This window comes from Astatotilapia calliptera, chromosome 23, assembly GCF_964374335.1.
Source record: "Astatotilapia calliptera chromosome 23, fAstCal68.1, whole genome shotgun sequence".
NCBI lineage: Eukaryota > Metazoa > Chordata > Actinopteri > Cichliformes > Cichlidae > Astatotilapia > Astatotilapia calliptera.
Genome location: NC_137443.1, coordinates 22,748,187 through 22,775,656, shown reverse-complemented (window position 1 = coordinate 22,775,656; position 27,470 = coordinate 22,748,187). Strand labels below are relative to the sequence as shown.

The following is a 27,470-nucleotide window of genomic DNA, read 5'->3' as shown; positions in this document are numbered from 1 at the left end:
ATAAGTGGGGGCGGTTGTAATGGGAAGATGGAAAGCCTGCACAATTTGTTAGATATGTAGTATTTAAACAACCAAAGTACTTCCACCAAAATTTGCTATTCAAATTTTGTGTTTATGGGGGGCAGCCAATCCGAGTAAAGTGGTGCTCAAAGGCGGGGTAAATGAAGCAACAAACATTAGTTTCAGATAGAAATTCATTGAGGGACCAGGGCCTAGCATGTTCGAAAAGTTTTCATAGGATGTACACTTCCACTGTAAGAAAATGGAGCTAATTCCCTATAACAAGCAAATTGTCACAACAACAATGACGATATGTATATATATATATTTGTATGAGCAAGTATGTGCTCGAAACTCTCTATGGATACTTGGGGCTAAATGCCAAGGTCACAGTCATGTAAAGCACACCACCACTGGACCCTAGAGCAGCGGAGACTTGTTCTCTGGAGTGACAAATCACACTTCTCTATCTACAGGAGTCTGGGTTTGGCAGTTGCCAGGACAACGGTAGTTGTCAGACGAACTCTTAATGCTTTAGCATGCCAAGATTTTTTGGACACTTTCATGCTTCTAACTTTGTGGAAACAGTTTGGGGATTGTCCCTTCCTTGACTGGCCTGAACAAAGTTCTGACCTCAACACGACAGAACACCTTTGGGATGAATTAGAGCGGAGACTGTAGGCCAAGCCTTCTCGTCCAACATCAGTGCTTGACCACCCAAAAGCACTTCTGGAAGAATGGGCAGAAATCCCCATAAACACTCCTAAACCTGCGGAAAGCCTTCCCCAAAGAGTTGAACCTGTTATGGCTGCAAAGGGTGATCTGACTTCATGGGATGTCACTCAAGTTTATATGTGTGTGAAGGCAAACTAGTGAATACTTTTGGTATGCTACACCAGGTCAACTAGACTGGCAATTTTAGGACCTTATTACAAGGATATATTAAATTATATATATTTAAGAAAAATCACTGCATTGAAAAGTCTCTTTTAAATACGGTACTATTAAACACTTTTATTGGAATACATGTTAAAAATAGACAAGAACAGACAAGACGAGAAGGGTCTTAAGGGGAAGTGAATTTCTGGTGTCATACTAGTTTGGGCATCGCTCCCTTAGCTGCATTAATTATGACCATTTGTGGGGTTTTTTTTCAATGTTTCTTCCATAACTGAACCCAGCTTTGTGGGGAAAATTGCTAGCCTAGCACTTTTGGGGCATCGGAACGAGGCTTAATACTAATTTTTCCACATGTTAACTATTGGGAGCATATGTGCACCTCGGCTCCTGAAGGACGTCCGCATGAGGTTGCATGTGCAGCGACAGAAGCGGGTACCTGCTTTTTTTTTTTTTTCCATGTAAGCTGTTTGCCTGGCCTCCCTCAGCTGTGTCATGACAGCCGGTGAGTCCTGCAGTTATTTTGGAGTAGAGAGCGAGAGGATCTGGAAACAGGAAAGGGGGTTGCCGATGAAAAATTGAAGTGACATTAGCGCAGACATGAGCGAGCATGATTGCAGAAGAAGAGAGGTGGAGGGGGAAGAGAGGTGAGGTATGCCATGTAAGGAAGCTGAAGGAGGGTGGAGGGTGGTCAATGAATAGAGTGTATATGTGTGTGGAGAGGAGGGAAAGGAGGGGTTAACAAGGATCATTTGAGGAGAAGGGAGTTTTGGAAGGGAGAGGGAAAAAAATGAAGACTCACCTCCCCCTTTGCTCCACGGAATAACGTTACCACACTTCAAGAAGGCAGGAGTGAGTGAGAAGGAGCAGGGATAGAAGCAAGAGAGGGAGGGAGCTCACATGAGAGAGACAGACTTAAGGCCATCAGAGTGAGAAAAACGAGAGCAGGGTTTGCTTCCCCGCCCTCGGTGCACCTCGCACTTCTGGCATGGATTTATGCGGCCTGTGTGGAACTGCCGGGAATTTCTGGGAATACTGTGGATTTCAGCTGTGAGGCTGGGGAGCCCCCTCGAGTGGCATCTTTTTCGCAGGATGCCCTCCGTGTCTCTGCCGATGCCCTCTGCTCTGGCAGGGAGGGCCAGGACCTGGGTTTGCCTCTCCTGCATGTTTTGGGTAAGAGATTGGAGAAGGGCATGCGTGCAGGTCTCAGGCGTCAATCTTTCTGTAAGCAACAAAAGAGATGTGATATTTGGCAGAGGTGGTTCCAAACGTGAAGTTTTACTTATCTTTTTTTTTTTTAACATGCTCTGTGACCTTTCTAGATGTTGTCATGTGGGTGGTTGTGTTTACATGTGGTGGGTGAAGGTGTGGACAGTTCAGCTCAGCTGCTTCCTCTGTTTTACGTGTTTAACATAGCTGGAAGTTGGAAGGTGACTGCTCCAAAATTTAAAGGTCTAATGGCCCTTTAATCCACCCTGAATGTTAGATCCCTCCTCTAGCGTCTTTTATATTTTTTGGTCACTAAAGGTCAAGCTCATCCCATCGGATAGCTGCACGGCAGTCAAACCCACAGCAGTCCGCTTTATGCTGTGATGCATTCAGGGATAATCTAGTTGACTGCTCAGTGGCGACTTACATCGCCATGTTCTTGCGCCGAGTCCACGCGGCCTCGGCATTAGAGCTATTTCTGGGTTCTCCTGTATAATTTAATCTGCTGCTGCTCACTTCTTCTCCTATCATGGACTGACTGAGTGTGTCAGGAACCAGGGGCAGAAACCAAAATACCAACAAAACAGAAAAGAAATTAAGCAAAAGTTGGGCAGGCCAATCCCTGATGTGGGGAAACATTAGAAACAAGAATTTCTCTCTTGCATAGTTGCATAAAATCAGATTAGATTCAAACAGTTCTTCCTAAACATGTGAAATGTGGCGTTTTTGAAATGACAGCTTTTCCATGTTGATATATTGACACATCAGATGCTTAAGCTTTTTACAAACCTAGCTGCAGCACCACCTTTATTGGAGAAGGAGATGAATTTCTTGCTTTTTGGGGGTGTTTGTGTAATGTATACACACTGCTCAATGATTGCACCCAAGTGTTAAATGAGGCATCTGCCCTACTTTTCTGTAGCTTGCAGCAGAGCAGAGAGCCATTTAGATGCAAGGGGAAAGAGGCAGAGCGGAGGAAAAGCTCCCACACACTCAAAGTGAGGCATTGAGTTGTCCAGATGCAAAGCTTCCAATTCCAATATTATCACATCCACAAAAGGAGACGAGGGCTGAAAAGGGAAGGAGAAGGAAACGGAGATGAATGTCGTGAGGCGTGACGTTAGCAGAGGGAGGAAAGAGGAGTAACGAGCAGAAGCTGAGTGACGTGCAAGAAGCAGGTTCTAAGAAAGCTCCTCAAATACACGCTATTAATAATTTATCAGCCCCACGCACACAGGGAGAATATTAGATTTGACATCCTGACAGAAACAGCCACAAATGCGGGCTAGTTCCTATAGGACTGGCCAAACACTTCTGTGAGCTCATTACTGCTCCACAATATGCTAAGGAACCCTGCTAAGAATAACAACAACTGTTATTTGACACAGCAGCCGGCGGTATATTTTTCAACAAATTTGCAGAAGAATTTCCTGCCCGTGTTTATCAGAGTGCAACCAGGGTGCCCCAGGGTTTATGGACAAGCTACTTTGCACTGTTGCACATTGGACTGTAGACCGCCACTCTCTGCTTCATCCTTTGTCTTTGCTAACACTTACAGTGTCTTTACTAAGCAACATCTTGGTATTGCTTTTTCATAGTGTAGTCACTTTGGAGCCAAAGACCAGTGGTTCCAAACCTTTTCATACAATACACCCAATCAGAAAGACTAAAAAACCCTTTCTTAATAACATCTTACTTACTTTTACCTGGAGCTGAACAACTTTCAACTTATTATGTATGAATTATACTCACTTATCAACTAAAAGCTTACCTTTTCATCCACTCACCCACTACTTGTAACTACTGTAACATTTAACAGCGATTAATGTCATTACACCTAGTGGCCCATTTGAGCCATTATTTTTGTTCTTGCTAAACTGGAAGTAGCTACGGTGCTGTCATCCATTGCTTTGTGAAGTCCTGTTTTGAAGATGACCATTTTGACTGTAGCCATCTTGGTGTGTTGATGAAAGACGTAATGAGAGGGATGAAGCTGACAGTATAACTGCCTCCTTGGTGAAAGACAAAATTACCAAACAATGACATGATGAATAATTCAGTAGCACTCTAAATTAGTGACTGAGCTCATAAATACATGTAAGGAAAGTAATTAGAGAGATCAAGTTTATTAAGGACTTTCGTGTCATAGACTTTCATAGAGGTTTTTCATGTGAAGTCAACTGCACATTGCTCAAGAGTTGCCCTCCAACCTAATGTGATACAACCACCAGTTGTGAAGCAAAGACGACTATTCCCAGACTGGTTGGTGAGAGTTCCTGAAGGTTCCTACCTGTTGCCAAGTGAAATCAGTCTCACATAGGGTGGTGCACCTAAAGCCTCCTCCTATGTCACAAATCAGAATTGAACAATGTTCATCGTCGAAGTAAAATCTGTTCCTCACTGGTATAGCTAGGGATGGGTATTGATAAGATTTTCATGATTCCGATTCCATTTTCGATTCTGTTTGACGATTCGATTCTTTATCGATTCTTTATCGATTCTTTATCGATTCTTTTTTTTAAAAAAGGAGAACACTAAGGTCGATTAGCTTAGAACTTTGATCTTCTCTTTGAACAAGATAGAAATTTAGGAGTAACATGGCCTTACAAACCCAACAGTGAGATCTTAAGAGATCCACAGCCTATGGCTCTTCAATGGGGTGTCACAGGGTCCCCGGGGAAAAAAATTGTAAATGTAAAATAATAAAATAAATATTCTTCTGTAGCAATAACAAAGTATAACACACAAGAATATCCAGTAATGTCCCTGCCTACAATTAAACACATTCACTTACCGAAAATCAGGGCATCTGCTGTGGCAAATGGGTGCAAACCTTTTACCACAACCTTAGTCACTGCTCGGTGACATTCGTCTATCCTGGCCTGAAAGGAGACGCTACCGGTAGACTGCAGTGAGAACTGGCAGCATCTGAGCCTCTCTCATCATGGTCACCTAAATGCACAGTAATGGCAGGTTTTGTAATAAGGCAGATCGCGCTAACATAATATGCACTGTTAGTTAATGCACTGCCGCATTAACGGGAGAGGACGTGCAAACGTTACCGCTGCTGCTGGGTTGAGATTCACGAGTGGAACTAAAAACACGACATTAGTTTAAGGTCATCGTGTGTTTTGTGAGCAAATGCTTTTGCATATTCGTAGTGTTTCCTCCCTTAAATGAAATATCTACTTTGCAAGTATTGCAAGTTGCCGTTCTCGTAAAGTATAACCAAACTTTTGAGCGTTTGAGCCGCTTAGGCACCGTGTTTCCTGCCAGGTAAATGACGCTCCGCAACGTGGTGACGTCATTCGGGGCGACTAGAATCGATAAGGGAATCGTTTGCAAAAATGGCAAACAATTCCAAGGAATTGAAACAATGGGAACCGGTTCTCAACAAGAACCGGGTTTCGATACCCATCCCTAGGTATAGCTGACATGTTTTGAAAGCCACAACTTTTACTTTGAAGACTAATGATGGTCCCTGTTTCTGGTTTGTGTCACATTTTTCAAAGTTTCACTACTATGGACAACCACAGCAATCTACTAGCCAACAAAGAAATCACGTAGAGATATTTGCCAACCAGTCAGGGAATACACATTTTTCCAAAGCAATGAGTGGTTGTCAGGGAGTAACAAAGTGGTCTGTAGGCCTGTGGGCCTTATTCACTTTACCCTGCATCGTTGCCACCATGATTGTCACGCTAGTGGTGGACAGGTTGAAGGTGGCTAGCGGTCATGCAATTAGCTGTAACTATTAACTCCCCAAAGTTTTGGGGACTGATTATGTCTCTCTGTTTGTACCTGATCGTATTTTTTGCACAGTGATGCAAATGGTAGCCACCTCCACGTGTTTTTCCGCTGCACATTCAAAGTGTAAGTTTTGCGGTCCTCTAGTGGGCCGTACAAAAATATTGAGGGTTGTAAAAAAAAAAAATGCTTTAAAATATTTACAATACAAGCACAGTATCAGAAAGAAGATATTATTTATATATTGTGTATTGTGTTTTTTCTTTTTCATATTTTCATTTCTTTCTTTCGTTTTTTTGTTGACTGCTACTAAAAATTGTGATTGCAAATTTTACAGAGTACTTTGTAACACATCACATAGCAAACCTTCCATGATTTAAGCACTGCTCAATTTCATTCTGTGTTGTAGTCCAGTACATGGCAGCTGATACACTATAAGGAAAGATGTATGGTAGATCCATCATGCCTCCAGTTGTCTAACAGAGTCCTTTATTGACTGAACAGAATCCCCAGTGAGCTCTGAAAATCAATCCGGCTTTGATTGGACCGTTACTGCCTGCCACGCCTCTGTGTGTGTCACCTCTGTATTGTGTGTGTGTGTGTGTGTATGTGTGTGGCCTGGTTGTAATAACAGTGTGTCTACTATCCCTGCTTAGTAATTAACATGTGTTGAGTGAGGAGATTCTTGAGAGATTAATCTCTTTCAGCGTCTGTATGTGTGGTATCTAATTCCCCACAGCATAATGTTTAGCCCTTTTATATATACAAGTCCAGAAAAAAACAGGTCAAGCTTGAATAAGGTTTTTAGTCAGACACCAATCTAATAGTTTAAGATTTTTGAAAAAGAGCAACAATGCATTGTGTCTATTGTATAATAAAGACTGTTTCATTGATTATATGAGAATGAAAACTATTACAGTAAACATGAAATACTTTAATAAACCATCAAAAACCATCCTAACAATCCGCTTAATTAAACATAAGTTTGTATGCAGCCATCTCGGCTGGGGCAGCATAAGCCAGAGTTCTCCAACTGTTGATACCAAACCTGGATGGGTGGGTTGCATCAAGAAAGGCATCCAGGGAAAAAAAATCTGTCCCTAATGAAACATTCCAATCATCAAGAGAGTCCTGGATTAAGTAAAACCATCTGGCTAACAGGAAGCCAGTGAAAACTGTGCTACCTTGGCTGAAGACATTTGACCTTTGAAAGTGCTGAGGGAGAAATATGGGGAATGTCAACGGGAGCTTCAGTTTGTCTTTGTGGATCTAGAGAAAACATATTATAGGGTGGCAAAAGAGGAACTGTGGTACTGCATGAGGAAGTTGGGATTGTCAGAGAAGTAAGTGAGGGTGGTGAAGGACATGTATGAGGACAGTGAGAAAGTGGTGAGCTCTGTGGTAGGAGTAACAGATAGATTAATGGGGTTACATCAGGGATCGGCTCTGAGCCCTTATTGTTTGCAGTGATGTTGGACGGGTTGACCAATGAGGTCAGGCAGGAGTCTCGTTGGACTGTGATGTTTGCAGACGACATTGTGATCTGTAGTGAGAGTAGGAAACAGGCGGAAGAGAGCCTGGAAAGGTGGAGCTTTGCTCTGCAGAGAAGAAGAATAAAAGACAGTACAATATGTGGAAATGAGAGGGAGACAGGTCTAACAAGGAGCAGAGGTAGTTAAGGTAGATGAGTTTAATATCGATGATCAACCATTCAATGAAACAGACAGAGAGTTGAAGAAGAGAGTGAAGCAGAGATAGGGTGGACTTGCCCTCCTTGAGGAACCAAGACATGCAGAGGGTTGGTGTGGCAAAGGAAGCTCCAAGGGTTAGGATGAGATGGAGGCAGATAATCTACTCCTAAAGAGAGCAGCTAAAAGATGAAGAATTGTCCTATTTAAAGGGCTTTTCTGTGACTTCATCACCTGCTGTATTATTTGAAGTCATTTCCAAACTCCATTGCTTAAGATCAATGAAAACGTTCCACATGGTTGTGATATTTGCTGTTTTGATGTCGATACCCACCTCCAAATGACATGAAACTGCACTCAGACCTAGTTTTGGTTTAACAGTCTCCAAAGGGACCCCATGTCCTGTTCAGCTGCCACACGGGCTGACTGTCCTCAGCCAGAAATCCCTCCAACCAACTCTCATCGGAGTTTTCTCCATGCTCTCGTTTTCTAACCAGTGCATTTCCACTTGTGTGCGTCTGTGTATGTATATATGCATCGAGGCGTGCGATACTGTATCTTCAAGACTCAGACTGTCCTCAGAGAGTGTAGCTGTCACTCTGGCTAAACAATTCTCTGTGTATCTGTGACCAGGTGATTTATATCCAATGTGACTGGTTGCCTTCCTCCAGGCCCTTGGGCTATCACCAGCTAGCCCTTGACCCAGCTTCAGCACACTTCCCCCGGGTACTGTGCACTACTCTGCCCCCGCTTCTCATCCCTGAGTCTGAATGTCTGCCTGTAAAGTTTAATGGATTCTGGCTGGGATGTTGCAGATCAGTATGTGGATCATTCAAACATCAAAAAGTGTTAAAGGTTATAGGTGGCCATTTGGGAATAAAGATGTAGAAATAGATGAATTAATAAAAGTACTGTATGACAAAAAAGACAGCAAATCAAGCGTGTCTTCCATGTAGCATTTTCATGATGAGTCAGTAGTGAAAACCAGCAAATCCAATGAATTAAATATTTCATAATTAAATAAAAAGAATATCCTAATTCTTTTTTTAAAATAATTGGTTAAAGTGGTCGATATAACATTAGCTAATCATTGCTGCATCGATTGTGAACATCTGGATGGATACCAGTGTTTTCCTATAAAACTATACTAAAACTTTCTTCCTTTGTGAGGGAAACAAAGAAATCTTTAATCTAAAACTAATCTAAAAAATAAGTGACCCACCTTAAACCAGAGTCATGATAAACAATATATATGCGTTTTTTTTTCCTGAGCGGTTTCATCACGTTTACTGTCTAAGGACAGCAAGCTGTGCAGAACTGATGTAACACAGCTACCATATCCACATGGTTAAATGCTGTTTCACTCGCTGGGCCCACGTCCTCATTTGAGGTTTGACAGTGTTTTAGTAGATAAAGGTGAATGGCTTGGAGATGAATTGAGCTGCAGTTTGGGGAAGGCCTCAAAGGGGACTGGCGGCGGCTCCCAAGCCTAGCAGATCCCCGTGTACTAAATAGAAGTGAAGAAGTTAAAGAATTGAAAAGGGGAGGGAGGGTGGGCCACGTAATCTGGGGGATAATATATAGATGAGAACCGGAAGGAGTGTGTTTGGAGGTGTGGTCCTGCTTCTGAAATTCAGGTACTTTATTTCCAATTCACTTGCTAATATTCAACATCCAAAAGCAATATGTGATTAACATATATTGATTCTGTAGATGTTAAAAATAAATCAATAAAAAGTAATAATAAAGATGCAAATTCCCCATCACCCCACATTCCAACATTCTCTAAGTGAATCAAGTAATATCCCCAACACCATTACACCACCAACAACAATATGAATTGCTGATCCAAGGGATTTATCCATGCTTTCATGCTGCTAACACCAAATTCTGACACTACCAGCTGACGGTTGCAGAAATAATTGAGATTAATTAGACCAGGCGATGATTTCTCAATGTTCTGTTGTCCAATTTTGGTAAGCCAATAACTCAGATTCCTGTTCTTGGCTGACAGGAGTGGCACCCAGTGTGGTCTTCTGCTGCCTATCTGCTTCAAGGACTATTGTGTTGTGCATTCAGAGATGCTCTTCTGCATACCTATATGAGTGGATGTTTGGATAACTGTTACCTTCCTATCAGCTCGAAGCAGTCTGTGCATTCTCTCTTTTTTGAGTTGCTACTGTAGACATTGGTGTTTACGGGCAGTTGAACAGGTATACCTGATGAAGTTGGTGATGGGTATACACGACAAACAAAATCAGCAAACACTCACATTTGCTGAGATGAAAATAATATATGTATTTTTTTGATATAACTGCAACAGTCAATAGCTTAAACTGCTAAAGCTACTGCTAGTTGACTAATAAATTAATCAGACATTAATAGCATCTATAAGTAGTAGAAGTAGCAGAAAGCTGCAAATTGAAGGTATATGAAAGAGAGCATCTTCAATAACATGCACAAAGTTGTAATGCGCATTTCCACATTTACATTTCAAAGCTGCATCCTTGTTGTGTTCTTGTCCTGTACTCGCTATGATTACGTGTTTGTTTGCTTTTTAATCCCCAGAGATGGACTCAAAGAGAGGAGAGCTCATTAGCAAACATGGATTCTAAGTTCATTAGCAGCTGACTAATGATTATAAGCAGCTGAGACTTCATGATCACAGCCCAATGATCTTTGTGTCTCTCAGTCTGCCCCTTGTATTGATTGTATCGCGAGCTCGTGGAAACAGTATTCGCCCACAGGTTCACACACAGATATACATGTTTCTAGGCTGCACACACATAAGCAGTGAGGAGAACGGAGACACATACCCACACACACACACAAGTGTTCCTCAACTTGCTGATGCTTGATGTTGGGATATACTACAATCTGGCAACTGGCCCACAGTGTCAGTGAGTCCGCTGGGGTTGTTGGCTTCAGCAGTATAAATAAAATATCTTGAACTCCTGTCTTTTGTGTGTTCTTTTACATTGATTCATATGCCCACAGTGTATAGAGGTAGACAGGAAAGGATATATTTTGTCTGGTTTTGTTCTTAAAGTGTTGTTTGAGTAAACTATGTCTGTAGATTGTAACAGTCTCTGATTATGGGCACTTCTTTCCTGGCAATCACTAATGTAGCCATAATCACAGTGAAGAAGGCCCCTTGGGGGTTATAACCAGAATAATGACTATCCTGATAAGGCATTTCACGCTCCCTTCTGTTATTTACTATAAAAGGAAATGTTCATAAATGTTGGGGCACGGCACAACATCAAACTGACAAGGATCATTTTGGGAAACCTTAGTTTTGTGCTGCCTAAAGCTGGTGAAAGAAGCAGAGCAAAGCTTCTTGAGGACTGATGATAGCCAAAGTGCTAATTTCAGCTGTTTGATATGCCATCTGTGTGTCTGAGATTGCAGTTTCAGAGAGAGTTCGAGAGCGGAGGCTGGCAGCAGGAGCAGAGTTTACAGTGAGGTGATGCAGAGTTTAAATGTGAACAAAGTCTGACGCTGACAGAAATATTCAAAAGGATTCATGGCTCACCAAAGTTGGACAAAAGGAAATTGGAAAAATCTTGCCTGGTTTGAGGAGGTTCGATTTCTGATTGATATCAGACATCAGATAGTAGGGTCTGAATTCGGAACAAACAACATGAAATCATGTTTCCATCCTGGCTTGTGTCAGCGGCTCAGCCTGGTGGTGTAATGGTGTGAGAGATATTTCCTTGGCACATTTTGGGCTCCTTAGTTCCAACTGAGCATTGTTTATGACCTTTATGGCCAGGATAATACAGTGTACCATCTTCTGATGGGTGCTTCCAACAGAATAACCATGTCTCAAAACTCAAATCATCTCAAACTGGTTACTTGAACTTGAAGATGTTTTCACTGTTCTCAAATGCCCTCCACAATCACCAGATCTCAGTCCAACAGAACACCTTTGGGACGTGGAGGAACAGGAGATTCACATCATGGATGTACAACTGCGAAATCTACAGCAACTGCATGATGCTGTCATGTGAATATGGAGCAAAATCTCTAAGGAGTGTTTCCATCCCCTTGTCAAATCTAAGCTATGAAGAATTACACTAATAATTACACAAAAGGTGCTGTTTAGCTGAGTCTTAGGAAATAGGAATTTGACTCATACTATGGCCTAAAACTCACAATATCTCACCTGGTACTCTGATGATGGTGACAACTGTTTCTTCTACCTCTTAGGAGAGTGTCACTTTTATGAAACTGCTATGATAAATTGCTGCAGGGCTCTTTAAACAAAAAACAGTGAACAACTAGTCTTTGAGATAAAATGTAGAGTCAGCGGTTTGTTCACACAGTCTCAAAAACAGCAATGTAGAAAAATGTCTGAAATGAAGACCGCAAAAGTGCAAGTGGTTTGCGTCTGTATGATTGGAAAAAAACTGACTAGTTAACATTACATAAAGATCTTAGGTTGGGTTAAAATACACAATTTTATGTTAGAAAGCCGCAAGTACTACCTGTTCTACACACAACAACACCTGAATGTATTTTACATGCAAAAACTCAAGTAATACTTTAGTACCGGTATTTGACATGCGTAGTGTACTTAAGTACTTAAGTCACATGTTACATGCAGCAGAGTACAAGTATATTTAAAGTATGAAAGCATCAGATAAACAAACGTAAGACTCTGAATTCCGTGAAAATGATCACAAATAGCGTATAGAAGTGTTTCCTGCTCTTCACTCAGATTCTGGTAAAGACATCAGCTTCAGTAAAGAGTTATTGAACAATCCATTGCACCACCATAGCTTTCGTGTGTTTAGGAAAACTTTTTTTCTACAATAAGTAATTGCTCAAACCATGTAAATGCTGTCACAGACTCTTATATACAAACATTACAAATGTCATCCTGGTTCTGTAGTTTCTTTTTATGTTTCTCCGTCTTGTTTGCTCCCGCTCTATGTCTCACAAAGGCGCCCATTGTTCCTGACCGAATTTCAATTTGGTTGAAATTGAAAGCAGGTGTGGCTCTGCTTTTTCATCTTGTGGGGGGTGCTGGGCTTTTCTATTTCTGTGGGCCTGTTCCTCATGCTCGTTTCATTGAATCATTGACTGGTTGGTAACCCCCCTCCCCCCACAGTTTTTTTTTTTTTTTTTTTTTTTACATATTGAGTCATTTGCTCCATCTGTCCGACTCATCTATCAGCCAGGTAGTCACTCATTCGGAAAATCATGTCTCATTTCTGTCTCACATGGCATTGCTGATAAGCATTCTGCACATTTTGTTAAATATGATGCAGAAAACCCCTAACCTTCGGGTAAAAATGTCTCCAGCTAGTAACTTTAATTTCTAAATGATTGTATTTACTTCACTATTGTCTCTTGGAGATGTTTATTGCGCATAGGGGGACACTTGCTGAAAAATTAATTAGCTCCAGGATTTGTGTCAAATTACGTCATTATCCAGGATAATACTGCACATCTTTGTTCCTTCCTCCAACCATTCTTTCAATTCATGCAGAAAGACTTTCCTCTGACTGTGCTATAAGTGGAACCATATGTGGAGGTCTGCATGAATATGGGAATGAAGCTGGATGTGGGGACATTTATGTTCCTATATATATGTGTGTGTGTGTGAGAGAGAGATTCCAGATTTGAACATCCGGGATTTATGCGAAAAGGGTGCCTTCTGAGCTGCCAGATGTAGCAGCTCAAAAGGCACCTTGCATAAACAGGATGTGTCGACTACAAACACGTACCCTTACACTGAGGCTTTCTTCTCTTGACAAATATTGGTATAAATATGTGTAGGCTCTCTGTAAAGGGCTTCTTGAGTTTGGTGCCATACTTTATTCAGACAGAACTGGTGACCATAGATGGGCTATAGATGGCCATATGTTTCATTTTCTTATATCATAATAAATAATAATAAAAACATAGCCAGAAAAACAGGTTCAATATATCTTGATGTAAGAAAGATATAGTAAGATTTAAGCTACGTACCCAACAAAAATATTACCTATGCCCCAGTTGTGTTTCAGCACACGTTAGTAATTTTTTAGTAAATGTAATATGAGAGCTTCCATTTTATTAGGTTTTAAAATGTAGTCTCTTGATAATGTAAATGTAGCATATTCACAGCATTGTTTTTCTTACACTTTTACATTAATATTATATAACGAAGGAAAATTATTTCTATGCTTCTTAACAGATTTTGTAGCTACAAGCTAGCTAAATGTATCAAGGCTAAAATATAGTTTTTAGCATAAACAGCCTTAACATTTTAACTTAATATAGTATTCAAATTAACTAACCTTTAATTACGTTTTGGTTATTTAAAAAACTGTAGTGTCAGTATGGCCTATATACAAAATATGGACAAAGCCACTGTGACATTAGCAATTTGATGCATGGTCTACCTTTTTGAAGCTTTGAGTTTGGCATTTTGGCCAAACTTCGTTTTTAGTAGCAAGAAGTGAGAAAAGGCTGGAATGTTAAGTCATGAGCTAATGCTAAAGTAGCCTGTTGATCCAGGGATCCAAACTGTTCAGAAGGCTCTAAATGGTGCCAACACCTCAAATTGCTAAGCAGCCACAGATTTATGTAGCTAATGGCTGTTAACTTGTTAGCAAATGATTTATATTTTCTGCAAATGATGCAAAGCAATATTAGCAGTCAGCTGGTTTGTCTATCTGCCAATTACTTTCTTTTAGCTTTGTATTTGGCTTAGTTCATAGAAGTTTTTCTTTTTTTTTTCCTGGGCAGATGCAGTAAAGCAAAAAAAAAAGTTTTCACATAACTCAAAACAGTGCTGTAAAAAAAACTATGTACACCTATACTGCCTCCATAGGAATTAAGAGAATCAGTAGTAGTCATCTGCTGGTAATCAAATGTGCTTGTTTCCTGATTATTAGCAAGTGATATAAATATCCTGATAAATTCAGAATTTCTTGCAGCTCGCAGGTCTGGGGCAATGACACAACACAAAGGAAAGACATCAGCAATTATCTTATTATAGAGAGTCATAAGACTATTTTCAAATAATCTGCGGTCCACCATTCTGCAATGAGAAAGTGCAAAACATTCAGTAAATCTTCTAATCTGCACATCTTCCCGGAACAAATTCAAGGTGCAATCAACATGTTATATCTCAAATTCTCAAAATTAGAAAAACAACAAAAAGATATGGCTTATTTGGAAGGATTTCCTCTATTTCTCTCTAAAAGGTATTTTTTAGAATGACTTAGGTCATTGTGGTTTTGTGGTTTGTTTAGCTGCATCTAAACAAACCACAAAACCTCTAGAACAATGTCCTTTGGACAGACCAGACCAAACAAAGCATATGAACACAAACACCGCATACCGACCATCAGCACGGTGGTGGAGGGGTGATGATTTGGTCTATAGTCACTGCGTCAACTATGACCTCCTTTATATACCAACTTAAGCCTGGGCACACTGGTTCATGCGATAAGATGATCACTTCAGCAAATCTGTCACAGAATGGCTGAAAATGAAAACAGTCAAGGTGCTGCAATGTTCTAGTCAAAGTCCAGAACTCAGCCTAACTGAAATGCTGGACATTAAGTGAGCTCTGCATAAATTAATTCAAACCTCAATAAACTGAAGTAACGGTGCATAGAAGAGTGGGCTAAATTTCCTCCACAATGATCTGAGAGACTGATAATGTCATACAGAAAACAATAACTTCAGGTTATTGCTGCTAAAGGTGGTTCCTCACAATACTTTAATATACTCTTCAAGTCCTGCCACGTGTGGGTATCCATGTGAATCACTGTGAATATAAAAGCAAGATGCTTTCTCGAAATACACGAAGCAGTCATCCAAGATACAAACGATACAAATGTGTCTATCACCAACAGTCCAGCATGTGCATATATGTGGATTGATATAAATGACTTTTATGCGTGTTTTCCAGGACTAGTTCATGTTCATGTATAATTTCTGATCAGAAGGACAGAACGATGCCTTTGAGAAAGTCGTCCCCCCTCTCCTCCTCCCACATCTTTGCTCTAAGTGGGGTCGCGGTCGAGGTGGCGTAGTGATGCTTTTCATTAGCTAAGTGCAACTGGGGGAGAAGAGCACACAGCCTTGATTTACTGGGCCTCCTGTCTATATGCCAGGACACACATACTCAGAGAAACCCCTCCTCTCCTCTTTCAGCCTGTCCACTCTGTCCCATTATTCCCTCTATTTTTTCTCCAGATCCATCCATTTCCCTTACCTTGAGCCTCTCTTTTTCTGTCTCGGTTTCTCTGTCTCTCCACATAACTTCCTTTTCCATTTTCTCTCTCAAGCCTGTCGTGGGAGTCTCCTTCTAGCACGACACAGAGGACAGCTTTCTTTCTCTTTTACATTGCTGTCCTCTGCTGTGTGCTAAAAATGTCAAAATGCATTTTTTTAGGGTCATCACAATACCACTGAAAGTAACATCAGCTTTCCATAATGCTGAAAAGAAGGCATTTTGCTTGGGTTCATGTTGTATTCATGAAAAAGCATGATTCAAGTTGGATTTTTTTTTCAACTTGAATCAACTTGAGGTCAGATCACCTCGTGGTTTGTAAAAGGATGTAGACAATGTAAATGCTCTGGTAAACCTTAATGTTTTTATATGCTGGTGCTGTCAGGTTTCAGGAGGGATTACCAACATCCTGAACGTTAATTTCTTGGCGAAACTTTAGCTTCACAGGAAGCAAGTTGTTTCATACCATATGATACAGTCTGTCATGGAAGATTAAGAAACTGATGGCATTCATTACTGAAGCAGCTTTTTGATTACATGCCTAAGTGTGAGCTTGAGATATATTTTTCATTCCTAGAAAAGAAAAAAAGAAAAAAAAGAAACTCAGAGAGTCGTTTCATTTGTAAACGCATGATCTCTTTGCTCATTACTAGCCATTTCAGCTTCTGAGGCCCTTCCCCTCTTTCTTCTCTCTTTTTTAAAAAAAAAAAAAAAGTTGAATCCCAGATGCTACATGGCAGAAATCCAAGTGCCATTTGCACTTCTGTTGTCTCGATATTCACAGTGGGCCCGTGCGCCAGGCTGTGCATTCATGTTTATACGTGTGTGTGTGTGTGTGTGTGTGTGTGTGTGTGTGTGTGTGTGTGTGTGTGTGTGTGTGTGTAAACTTGTGGTTGTATGTTTTTTCTCCCCCAGCCCATCTATCATTGTTTGACAGGACATGTTGACCCCAGTTGCTGTGGCAGCCAGGTAACCATGGCACCTGACTGTGACACAGCTGGTTACGTCTGATTGGTTTAGCCGCCGGCTTTCTGCCAGTTCATCTTTAACATCGAGACTTTGGAGCCTTTAAAGGCTATTTATAAGCTCAGCGAGTCTTAAGCAAAAAATGCCAGTCTTAAGCAGGTGTTTGCTCTCATGTTTAATCTGAATGTCTTTCAGATCCATCCATCCATCCATTCGCTTCCGCTTATCCTCTTCAGGGTCGCGGGGGGTGCTGGAGCCCAGCTGTCATAGGGCGAGAGGCGGGGTGCACCCTGGACAGGTCACCAGTCTGTCTCAGGGCTAACACATAGAGACAGACAACCATTCACACTCACATTCACACCATGGGCAATTTAGGCTACGTCCAGACTAGCCCGGATAGATTTCAAAATGGCGTTTTCGTCTGAAAACGCTCCGCATCCACACTAGCGTTTTCAGTCTTTTTCACAGAGTTGCGCGTCCACATTGAAACGGCCGAAAACGCTTACATTCCAGTCCTGCACATGCGCAAAAGCGAATGAGGATTACATAATTTGAAGAAAAGCTATCTGGAGCATGTACAAACTGATATTAAGTGTAATATGAAATGTTACTGTAAAACTGTTAACTAGCTAATGTTACTACAATTGCTAGCCACTGTAAAAAATTGTCTTGATTTACAGAAGCACTAAAAGGTTTCTTGAATTGCCACCAAAATGGCTTCAAAAGTAAGTCACTCGCCATAGACTGCTGTGTTAACATGTCTAGCTCTATAGCAGAAATAAATGTTTATGCTACAGCATGCTACAAAACCAGTTTCTGTCTCTATAACTTAAAGGCTATTTTATAAAAACTTATGTAATTTTTAATATAAAAACCTACTCATTTTAACTTTATTAAGACTGAACTTACACTATACAACATAAGAGGTGAAGCTTTGAGAGATGAGTAGGTATAGCCACTCTCTGTTAGATAGCGCCTTAGCTAATTTGTTTCAGTGGGCTGTGATTGGGGTGTTGGTGCTTTTTGGAACATTTTCAATGCAAAATATGTGGCTCGCTGTATGGTTAGCAGTAAGAAGACCATAGAAAAAGGGTGAGCTTTGAGTTTTGGTGAGTGACATTCAATCATTTAGGTTTTTTTTGCATGTTACTTAGCAACAACCCATTGACTATGTTATGTCCAACTATGGGCTATGCATGTTGAAAACGAAAACCAGAAAGTTTCTAGGACCAAATATTACATCCACTACCTATAGATAATACCAATTCATATGACAAAATCTGTTTATAGCAGGTTTAGCAGATTTCAGTGTGTATGAAATTCACCCCTAGGGTTACTATATATTCTTAATTTTATCATCTTCAAAACAAAAACATCACAGTGGGCCAGAAGCTAACAGTGCTAGCTGTGTGGAGTTTGCATGTTCTCCCCGTGTCTGCGGGGGTTCTCCCTGGGTACTCCGGCTTCCTCCCGCAGTCCAAACACATGCAGTTAGTGGGGATAGGTTAACTGGTCAATCTAAGGCTATGTCCACACTAATCGTTTTCTCTCCGTTTTGGCCTCCCGTCCACACTGAGACGGCGTTTTCCGCTCTTGAAAACGCATACATTTCAAAACAGAGCTGCCCCATCGCACTGTGGACACTCGAAAATCAGACTTTCTAAAACGATGACGCATTTTAGTCATGTGATGCAGTCATGTGACCAATTAAACAAAGATAGCGGAGTGCATTATACAGCAGTTGTTTTGATTGCTCTCAATTTTGACAGCTCTAAAAAAGATTAAAGTCAGTGCAAACAGTGTTGAGGAGATACTCGTTATACCACTATCAAGCAATACTTTAATTTTTTTCCTATATCATGTTTTCACCTGTCACAGTACTTTTGAATCTGTCCGTTCAACCAATTCTCCATTAATCAGTACACAGTATATGGATAAAATGTTTAGTCTGCCTCTGTATCAATCTGAGCTGCTGCTGTTGAGCAGAACAAACAAATGGAAGAAACAAGGTTGTTTGAGAGATAGATGTTGCAGTGGTTCATAATTAATTTTTTACATGAATTATCACCATGCATGTAGCATATTGTTTGTTTGAAGTTACCTGTTCTAATATGCTGTGTGTGCTGCTGGCTAGCCAAGGTCAGCCAGGATTCCTCTTTGGAACTTATAGCGAGAGTGTCACAGTGTGACAAAAGCCATTAAGATTTAGGGAGATATGGGAGCGAAAACGCTGAGAAACACACTTTTGAAAAGAGCTTTGAGCCAAATTGACTGCAGCACACGGAGGAGGGGAAAAAAAGACCAGGGAGCTTTGGAAAGCAACAGGAAAATGAGCTCAAAGATGATGAAGGAAAGGATTACATGACTTAGTGCAGCTTTCATCAGTGAGCCTCATCATACCTACAGTCCTTTGAAGATGTAGTAGGTCTAGTTGTAGTTGAAGTGATTAAAATTAGCAATGGGAAAAAGCAGTGAGCTATAATAATGTGCAAAAGTCTTGAGCCACTACTTGTTTTTATATTTTTCTGCCAAGAAGCCAAACTTTCTTTTACTTTTTTTAAAGTGGTTTCCATCAATAGTTCTTCAGGCTTACTGAAGTTTGTTTAAAGTCTTTCTTTGAACACTGGCTTTTTTTCTTTTGCTGATTTTAAGTCCAGTCTTTGTACTACCAAACTGACCACCTTCAGATCCCCCCTGCCACCTGCTCCTGGATTAAAGATTTCTTCACTAACCAGCCTCAATCTGTCCGACTTGCTGATTGAGGCTGGTGCTTGGACAACAACATGAAGCTGAACTTCATTAAAACAAAAGAGCTCATAATGGACTTCAGAAGGCACAGACAGGTCACTCCCCTGCCATTGTAAAAGGATAACGGGTGGAATCTGCCTCCACCTTCAGGTTTCTGGGCACCCACGTCTCCACTGATCACACCTGGACCAACAACACCAACGCCCTGGTAAAGAGGGCCCAGCAGTGACTGCACTTCCTCCATATCCCGAGGAAGAATAACCCGGAGAAGAAGCTGCTGCTGGCCTTCTCACACACCTCAGTGGAGAGCATGCTGTCCTACTGCCTGAGTGTTTGGTACTCAGGGGCCACTACTAAGAACAGGAAGGCTAAGCAGAGGGTAATTAATACCACCCAAAAAGTCAGTGACTTTCCTCTGCCACCCCTGAAGGCCATCACCAGATCCCCCCGTCTCAGGAAAACCAGGGCCATCACAGGTGACCCCTTGCACCCTGCCCACCACCCGTTTGACCTGCAGCCCTCACGTCAATCAGGTCCGACACCCCTAGACTCACAAACAGGTTCCTACCCTGGGACATTCAGACTGTTAGCAAACAACATCCCCCCACACCCCCAAGCCATGGCGTGAGTAACCCTTCATCACTCAGGCCACTCAAAAACGAACTCTGTACTCAGACCAAGTCTTTTCTTTGCACTACTTCCAAGCACTTTGCAACTATTTTGTTTACTAGGTTGTGGCTTTTTCTTATTTTTGTATATATTTCTCTTGATTGTATACATTTCTCCTGTTTGCTATTTAATCCTGCTGTCTTACTATTTATATGTCATTGTACATGTTCAGTGACAATAAAGGGCTATTCTATTCTATTCTATTCTACTTCACTCTCTGGAGTGTGTCCTTAAAAATTTAAGGAAATGGAGGACAAAAAAAGTGGCAGGTCTAAATCCAGCAAAGGCTTGACACAGATTTTGAGATATTCATCTGGCTCTTCAGGTAATCCATCTACTGTTCACTGAAGCCTCATCAGAAATAGTCTCAGCTGATAGGTGGCCATCAAGAAGTCTTCTTAAGGAAGGGGAAAAGAGAGATAATGTAAAATCATACCTGTATAGAAAAACACACAGTGGAAAACCATCAGTCATGGATCGGCCTCCCCAGAGCCCGGACCTGAACATTATTGAAGCAGTGTGGGATCATGTTGACAGAGAACAGAACAAAAGGCAGAAACATCCAAAGAAGAGCTTTGAATGTCCTTCAAGAAGCCTGGAGAACTATTCCTGAAGACTACTTAAATATTGACTTTTAAGCTCATTCGAAGCTCATTCGACATTTTCTTGTATATTTGCACATTTTTCGTAAATTGATCCCCATTCTCCTTGCAAAATGTTACAAAATTAAGGTTTTCTCTAGTCTGTTCCACAGCACGGCATTTCAAACAGTACTTGTGGTAGAAGGTTATGTTGTAGGTGGCAGTAGGAGCTATCTGTTGCATAGTGGTCCTAAGTAAGACGTCACTTGTTCTTTGGTTTAGAGATGGACCACAATCTCTGAGTGGTAATGAGTAAATTTCAGGAGCACTGTGGACATGTGCACATGCATTTCCTGTGCATTTTAAATAAGCTGCTCTGAGCTACTCTTTCTACAAGAACCTCCCCTCCCCCAAACAGCTCCTCATCGTTGGTGCTCTGCAAACGAAATCAATTACTGTGTGCTACTACAGAATTACAGACTTACCTTTAGACATCAACACAAACTGGTGCAAGTAGAAACAATTAGCGCGTTTATCTACTTAAAGAAAGACACAGAAAGCAGAAAAACTTAAAACCGATCACTCCTCTGTAGGAGAAGTGATCAGTGATCTATTTACAGTGAGCAACTTGCACAACATGATGTGGCAGCAATGTTGCCTATGTTGAATAAGATAATCAGTTAACTGTTCAACTGTTAATCTGTTAAAAACAAAACAAAACTATGTTTGCAGGTATAGACCCTGTCACCTTAAGAAAGATTGATTTCTCCTTTTGCCAGAAATAAATATTCCAAAGCCCTCGCAATGATTTATATTCGTGGGAATGTTTGAGGAATGTCTTAATTCATTGACTCATTCATGCATCCTTTCAAGGTGATATCTGGAAGGAGGTGTATATAAAATACTGTTTTCAATAAAGCAAACTCAGATTTACAGCCCAGCCGAGCTCAACCCAAACCAGGCCAGCTGCACAAATACACAAAGGAAATGGCATCATTATTATGACTCACAGAGGAGGCTGTTAGGAAAAGTGGGCTCTGGACAACAGGGAAAGAGGGAGATCTAGCAGGGTGTTTGCTTTAAGTGCAATTCTGAGTGATGATGTCACATGATGAAATGACAAAAGAAGAGATCTGGGATTTGCCTGTTGTCTTTTTGGCCATACGAACTGGGGTAACTGCATCAAAGCAACCCACAGACCTTTGTATGATAAAATAAAACCAGATCAAACCACATAAGCAAGTCAGAAAGAAAATAAAGGCCTAAAACATTCAGAAACCTAAACCAACTCGTCTATTCTGAGCACATTTTGAAGCGTTCATCGGCTGGTTTCCTTCAAAGGAAAAACTCGTGCGTTGAGTGCATTTTCCAAGCTGCAGGACAGACTAATCAATTCTGAGTAATGTGCAGCTGTTTGGAGAGAAACCCACATTTTAACACAGCGTTCGAGATGTCATTGCATGTCAGGAATAAATTACACAAGTCATGGAATTAATTTTGCAAGGGTCTTTTGGGATCCTCCAAGTTGTTATCCTGGTCATGAGCAACATGCTCGCAGCAGCTGCAACCCCATCTTCTTCTTCATCATCATCAGCATGCGTAAAACAATATTTTTGATTTTTCTTCTTCACTGCTTTGCACAGTTTCTCGAGCTGTTGTGTCCTCAGGCTGCTCTGAAATGAAGCCCCGGACACACACTTGCAAACAATACTGCACACACACACACACACGAACACACACAGGCAAGCATCATTCCTAGAGTTTTTTAGGTTGCTGGCTGCTGTAAGGCCTTTTTTTCACTCCATCGTTAATTAGTCATTTAATTAGAGAACTTCAAAGTGAAAATATCCTATGCTGTTGGGTGGGCTGTGTCTCTGTGTGTGCGTGTGTGTGTCAGTGTGAGTGCACTTATTTGCACGCAACAGTCTTTTGGGCCTTATAAGGTAGAAAAATGACTTGTTTGAGTTGCATCACTGTTTCGGACATTAACCCTCCTATTCAGTATAACAAAGACACAAGGAAACAGCTTAGCTGAAACCAAAAATCATCAAAAGTTGAGGTGAAACTCTCACATGCAGCCAGATGTATCGAATGTGTTTTGATTGGCTTTGGATCTGCTTCCATCGATTTGTAGCGATGCACTCCTGATCTCGTTTCCTCTTCTTCCCGCAGCCCGACGAGCTGGAGGGCGTCCACACGCACACCTTTAAGCTGAAGCCATTCAAGAAGGCCAAGAGTTGTGATATATGCAAGCAGGCCATCACCAAGGAGGGCCTCATCTGCAAAGGTGGGTGTCTAGCATGTTGGCTTTAAAGTGGATCTGAGCAGACGTAAGACAGTAGACCGAGTAAATTATGACCAGGCAGGGGTTGGATTCCCAGAATGGCTGAGGGTGAGATTCATTTATAAATATAAAAACTGACCATTTTATAACAACTGCCTTCCTTAGACTTCACATGAATCTTCCTTAGACTTGCTGCTTCTGCAACCTGGAAGTGGCAGTAAATAGATGTATATCAGTTATGTTATGAGTTATGACCCAATTTTACTTTAAGAAACATTATTATAAACATTGTCAGTCTGTGAAAAAAAAGTGTGGGCAAATAGTTTAACAAACCCCTAGACATCTTTATTACAGAAGTTAGCACCATCGCCTGACTAAAAGAAGGTCCTGGACATGGTCTTGTGCTGCTGAGTTCAATGTGTTGTGCATTCAGAGATACTCTTCTGCATACCTTGGTTGTAAGTGTTATTTGAGTTACTGTTGCCTCCCGGTCAGCTCGAAGCATTTTAGCCATTTTCCTCAGACCTCTAGCATCAAGAAAGCATTTTCTCTCTAAAAACTGCCGCACAGTTCAGTTCAGTGCAGGTCAGCTAAAGCTTGATTCTAGCATAATTTAAGCCATTCAGGTTTACATTAAAGAAAGGTTTAAAACAAAGTTTTATTTGTATTTGAATGTTTTTTCTCCCCAAGTCTATTTTTAATATACACATCCTTTTTGTTTACGCTGTACGCTCTATTTATGTATGCATTGGTCTACTGTTTTAGCTTTGCTTTCTCTCCCTCTTGCCTTTGAGCCCCTGCCTCCCCCTCTTCCTCAATGATCCAGTCACATGTTTTTGAGTCTAATTTTAGAAGTACTAAAGGTTTTATTGTCACTCCAAGAAAAGTCCAAGGGAAATTAACATTAGAAGACTCCCAGGCAGCCTCACATTTCCTCTGTTTCTTTTTCTCTGGTCTCCCTCTATCTGTCTTTGCACTCTTTCCCTTGCTCTCCCCATTTTTGAACTACAGTACAAACAGAGTGTCTTTAGCAGAGGCCAGATGACAAACGGGGAGAAAAGCCCAGCAGTAGGGGAATGGGCTTGTATAGGGCTTTGGCTGAGGATTTGGTGTTAAAATTAGCATGGCTGCTGCTGCTGCTGCATTAGCCTAGATAAGAGGGGGAAAGAGGGGGAAAGGGATGAGTGGTAGGGGAGGGGGCCAGAGCTAGGGTGAAGAGTGAGAAATATGGGTAGCAATGACGCTGGGTGATAGATATGGGTACAGAAAAGAAAAGAAGGCATACACTTTTATTTATTGTACTTTCTGTCCTGTTAAACTAGAGCTATAGTGTACTATATGTTCACAAGCACCTGGACAATTATAATTATCTAAAACTCCTTGTTGTCCTTTACCAGGAAGGGTTGCTATGCAGCACATTGCTGGTTATTGTAAAGGATTAGATGTGACAATAAGACTATGTGCTGTGCAATCGTCCAGATACATTGCTTTAAAATCAGCTAAAAAAACTCTCAGGGAGGCCCTTTGAATGTCAAAGAATGAGATAAACAAAAGACATACAAAAAGGTTAATCTTTGCTAAAGTGAAGCCATTTCTCTGTTATAGAGACTTTGACAGAGCTGTTCATGACTTCATTTCATCTCGCCTCGACTACTGTAATAATCTTTACTCTGGTGTTAGTCTGTCATCAGTTAGCCGTCTACAGCTGGTCCAAAATGCTGCAGCACGGTTACTAACTGGCACACGCAAGCGTGAACACATATCTCCCATACTGGCATCATTGCACTGGGTGCCAGTTAGTTTTAGAATTAATTTTAAGATTTTTTTTTTGTAAGGCATTAAATGGGTTAGCACCCTCATACCTTTCTGATCTTTTAAATTGGTACACTCCTGCAAGATCACTGAGGTCTGCGGATCAATTGCTCCTGGCTGTCCCGAGGTCCAGATTAAAGCACAGAGGAGATCGGGGCTTTGCTGTAACTGCTCCTAAACTGTGGAACAAACTGCCCCTTCACATCAGGACCTGCCCAACATTGGACACTTTTGAAACCCGTCTGAAAACCCAGTTTTATTCCTTGGCTTTTAAATCAGAATGAGTTTGTATTACTTTTAACTATGTTATATCTTACTCAAATCTTCTAATTTTATGATTCTTTTTCTTTTCTTTTATCATGTCTCCCTATGTTTTTATGTCTTTTAGTTATCTTAATTGTACAGCACCTTGGTCAGCATTTGTTGTTTTAAATGTGCTATATAAATAAATTTGACTTTGACTAAAAATGGGGGAGAAAAGTCATATTAAGCAAAGTCATAAAGCAAGCAACCCTGTGTATTTTACCCTACATAGGACTTTGTTTTGTAAAATAAGCATCGTGTTGTAATCAGTAACACTTCAAACTAATGATTGGAATCCTACGCGTATCTTCAAAGTGTTTGGTGAGGTCATAAATCCATAAAGAAGAAGGTTTGTTTCCTCACATACCTATATACCTGTTTTCAAATAGAGGATTCGCCCCCTCCTGGTAGTTAAAAAGAATGCAGCTTGAAGGTTTCTGTGCAAAGGCTTAACCTTTCTGACCTGAAACTTCTGACCATCTTTCATAAAGAGTGTTTGCTTCAAACATGCAAAAAGACAAATTTGCATTAATAAATGAATAAAATTTGATTACAGACTGTTACTATTATGTGCTGAGGAGACTTGTACCACCTTGATTCAAGTGTGACCCATTAACAGTCTAGAACATACATTAAAAGTCCAATTTATCACTGTTTAATCAACATTCTGTGTTCATTTCAATCACTTTGGCTTGCATTTGCTATTGATTTTTGCATCAATGTTTCACCTTTTGCCTGAAACATTAAGGTAGTGAAATGCAAACTGATGGATGGATGTTTGCTTCATGTGACCACTTGAGGGCAGCACCACAGCATGTTGGCATCAGGGATGGTGCTGACCTTATTTCAGTTTCAGTGCATTCAGCAGTACAGCGCTGCAATTCTAAACTCTCCACACCATCTAAGCACTTTAATTGTTTTCCAATACTGAGCACACATCTACAGTTGCTACTTTCAGCTTCATTTTGTGATCTATGTGAAAGGAAACATCCATTAATCTCTTTACGGTTGTTAATGGTTTTTGCTCCTGTGGGTGTAAATCAACAACTGCACATAATGCTGCCTCTTTTATTTCAGCGTGCCGGTTGTCCTGCCACAAGAAATGTGAAGTGAAGGTAAGACACGATCTTCACTGTCTTCTTTTGTTACTGATGAGACTGATGTCTTCATTGTGCATTCTAGTCTTTGTCACACCTTATTACTGTATAGAAGTACACATATTTTTACTTATTGTACAAGCACATACAATGCACCACACATACAGCAGATAAACTGTGACTGTGGTCATTGCATCGGGAATAGCAGGAATTTAAAAGTTGCTTTTCTACACGGTTTTTCCCCCTCCTGAAGCACTATTGCAAATGTTAAGCGAAGCCCATTTATGGGTTTTTTCAGGCTGTTTAAATCAATTTTAGCACTGCATGGAAAAATGCACAGTCCGGCAAAAAAGCTTTAACCTGCCTGCCTCAGACTGCAGTGTGACGTCATCCAGAGCAGCACGCTGGCTAATAAACTTCATGCAAGTGCACATCTCCACTTAGATTTCTTTGTAATTCACACACACATTCACACACTGAATGTGTGTGTGAATGGGTGGATGACTGAATGTAGTGTAAAGCGCTTTGGGGTCCTTAGGGGCTAAGTAAAGCGCTATACAAATACAGGCCATTTACCAGTTACCATTTGTAATGGTGTAGGTTATAGTGCTTATACGGTCATCTACGGAGGACCAAAACTGCTGAAATCATCAGCACAGGTTGAAAATGAATAATTGAATCCATGAAATACAAAATTACGCAAAAGGCAAAATAAATGAGGGAGTAGATAAATGCAAAGACAAGAAGAAATATCAATTTGCCATATTTTGTAAATTAATACTAACATTTTTGTTTAGATTGTTTTGGTGCATCTGATGGTTCAGTTATTTAAGTATTTAAGATTTTGGCTGTTTGATCCAACACAGAGAATAAAAAGACTCATGATTCTGATTACTTTTGAGTAGCATGTGACATGTCCTTACACAAATAACGTTATCAGTTTAAATATAATTTAAAACAATTTTATATACTTAAAAAAATCTTTTGAAAACATCGTCGCCTCATTTGTACTTGGCAGCCCTCTGTTTTTTTGTGTGGTTTCGTTTCGTTTTCCCACAATTATTTTTCACTGTAAATGATCGCCCACTCAGATCAACCCCTAATTTCACTTCAATTACACCTCATCATTCAGAAACTGCTGATACTTACCAGCTATGCATGAAGCATTATTATTAGTATAGTGGCTTTATCTTGTACCATAATCAGCCATAACTATGCATTGCTAACAAA

The 27,470-nt window shown here is 40.7% G+C and overlaps 1 protein-coding gene across 4 annotated transcripts in view; it reads left to right on the top strand.

The window, feature by feature from the left end:
• The window catches only part of tns1a (tensin 1a), a 118,525-nt gene that overhangs the window by 5,743 nt on the left and 85,312 nt on the right, over positions 1–27,470 (top strand). For 2 of the 4 annotated variants that reach the window (XM_026159527.2, XM_026159525.2), the window contains exons 1-3: positions 1,760–2,070; positions 22,917–23,031; positions 26,221–26,258. In XM_026159527.2, the coding sequence (XP_026015312.2) occupies positions 1,894–2,070; positions 22,917–23,031; positions 26,221–26,258 (330 nt within the window). In that variant the 5' untranslated portion in view covers positions 1,760–1,893. Of the gene's footprint in view, positions 1–1,732; positions 2,071–22,916; positions 23,032–26,220; positions 26,259–27,470 lie in introns of those variants that run through there. The other 2 variants (XM_026159523.2, XM_026159526.2) reach the window with 2 other exon arrangements.